Source organism: Aptenodytes forsteri, unplaced genomic scaffold (genome assembly GCF_000699145.1).
Source record: "Aptenodytes forsteri isolate BGI_AS27 unplaced genomic scaffold, ASM69914v1 Scaffold56, whole genome shotgun sequence".
In the NCBI taxonomy this organism is placed as follows: domain Eukaryota; kingdom Metazoa; phylum Chordata; class Aves; order Sphenisciformes; family Spheniscidae; genus Aptenodytes; species Aptenodytes forsteri.
The window spans coordinates 4,016,008-4,017,547 of NW_008796213.1; the positions used below are offsets into that span (position 1 = coordinate 4,016,008).

Below are 1,540 nucleotides of genomic sequence, written 5' to 3' on the forward strand. Positions count from 1 at the left end.
CGGGTTCCCGCAGGGACGCGGATGCGTCCCTGCGGGAACCCGGTGACAAGAGGGAAGGGGCCCGCGCTTGGGCTGGGGGCCTTCACATCTCCATCCATTTTGACAGCTGAGGTGGGCTCCTGCCGTCTTGGTTTTGAGCCTACCTTGGTTTGGACCGGTGCGGTGGATCGAGCTACAGGTGAAATGAGGGGGCTGACACATGCGGGGGGTACTTCAGCCACTGCAAGGTGGCAGCTGCCTCTCCTTTGTTTCCATGCCAAGAGCAATTGGCGATGACCTTTTGTTTTTAAGCAAAAGCCGAGGCTTTCTAGTGGTAGCCTGGTGCTGGTGGGTGAAGTGTTGCGATTATTAGTGTTTCCGTAGTGAGGTATTAATGAAGCAGTCAGTGCTTTGAGTAACGGAAGTGTCTGAGGGCACATGACGGCACATCACTACCAGCAAAAGGCATTAAAATTAAAAGAAAAGGCCTCCTGAGGTGATGATTGTATTTCACTAGAGCTGCTGAGTTGCTTCATCTTCCAGGCTTGCTCCGAACCCTGGGCTTTCTGCTCCGCAGAGGGGCTGCCGATGGCAGTGTTGGGTCTCCCGCTTATTCCCGAGTCAGCTGGCAACGTATCAACCTCGTTCGTAATTACACAGCTACAGAGGATTGCTCACTTCCTTCGCAAAGGACATGTGTCTTTTATAAATCGAAACTAATGAACCCGCTGCTTGAGGATGCAGCTGACGACAACATCATCCGTCTCTCCCTTTTGGGAGCTTTTGTGTATGTGACCGCAACCTGTCAAAGAATGTGTTTTAGGGGACAGTCACCGCAAAGGTGATGCTGGAACTCACGTTGCCATCACGGCTGTTCAGCAAAGCTACTGTCTGGTGCAGGGAGGCTTTGGGCTGGGAGCTGTGGCCTTTCACACTGGAAGTTAGGTGGGTTCCCAGCTTTGGGTGTATTTTAATAACTGCGTATTTCTACTCAGAGGAAAAAAAAATCCCCTTTCCGATATTTTTAATGTACCCTGGGAAGCAAAAACCTGTAGGAAGAATTAGTCCACTTTCCAATCCAGATCTCTCCCTCACTTTAATGGGTAGCTCAGATCTGACCGAGTAAAGTTCTGTGCCAACAGGGAGCTGGATTATGGCCCCGCGCAGGTGAACAGCTCTGCTGATGGAAATTGTTTTGCAGGCGTGAGGCTTTCCTGGCCAGCCGCTTTCTCGTGAAGTGCCTGTGAGCCGATCAGGTGCCGTGACAGGTTCCTTCAGCAGCGGGAAGCTGTTGGAGTAACTGGCGCTGTTTTGGTAGCAAGAAGGGACTTTCTGCTTTCCCTTGGACGTTTCTGTTTGCAACCAGAAAGGCGTCTTGTGCACCTCATCTTTTTTTTAATTTCTGGCCTTGCCACAGGCAGGCCCCCCCCCACCTCCGTGCACCCCCCGCCCCAGCCTTGCCGAGCGTCCCACCGCCCTGGGTGGGTGCCGGCTGGCAGGCAGCACGGGACGCGGTATTCCCCCGAGCGGAGGGGCGGGCGCGGTTGCCACGGCGGCGGGG

The 1,540-nt window shown here is 54.0% G+C and overlaps 1 protein-coding gene across 1 annotated transcript in view; it reads right to left on the reverse strand.

The window, feature by feature from the left end:
• Positions 1 to 845, reverse strand: part of ADCK2 (aarF domain containing kinase 2) — an 11,821-nt gene extending 10,976 nt beyond the window's left edge. Inside the window, exon 1 of the mRNA XM_009288407.2 lies at positions 838 to 845. Coding sequence (XP_009286682.1) covers positions 838 to 845 — 8 coding nt within the window. The remainder of the gene's footprint in view (positions 1 to 837) is intronic.
• Between the last annotated feature and the right edge of the window lie 695 nt (positions 846 to 1,540).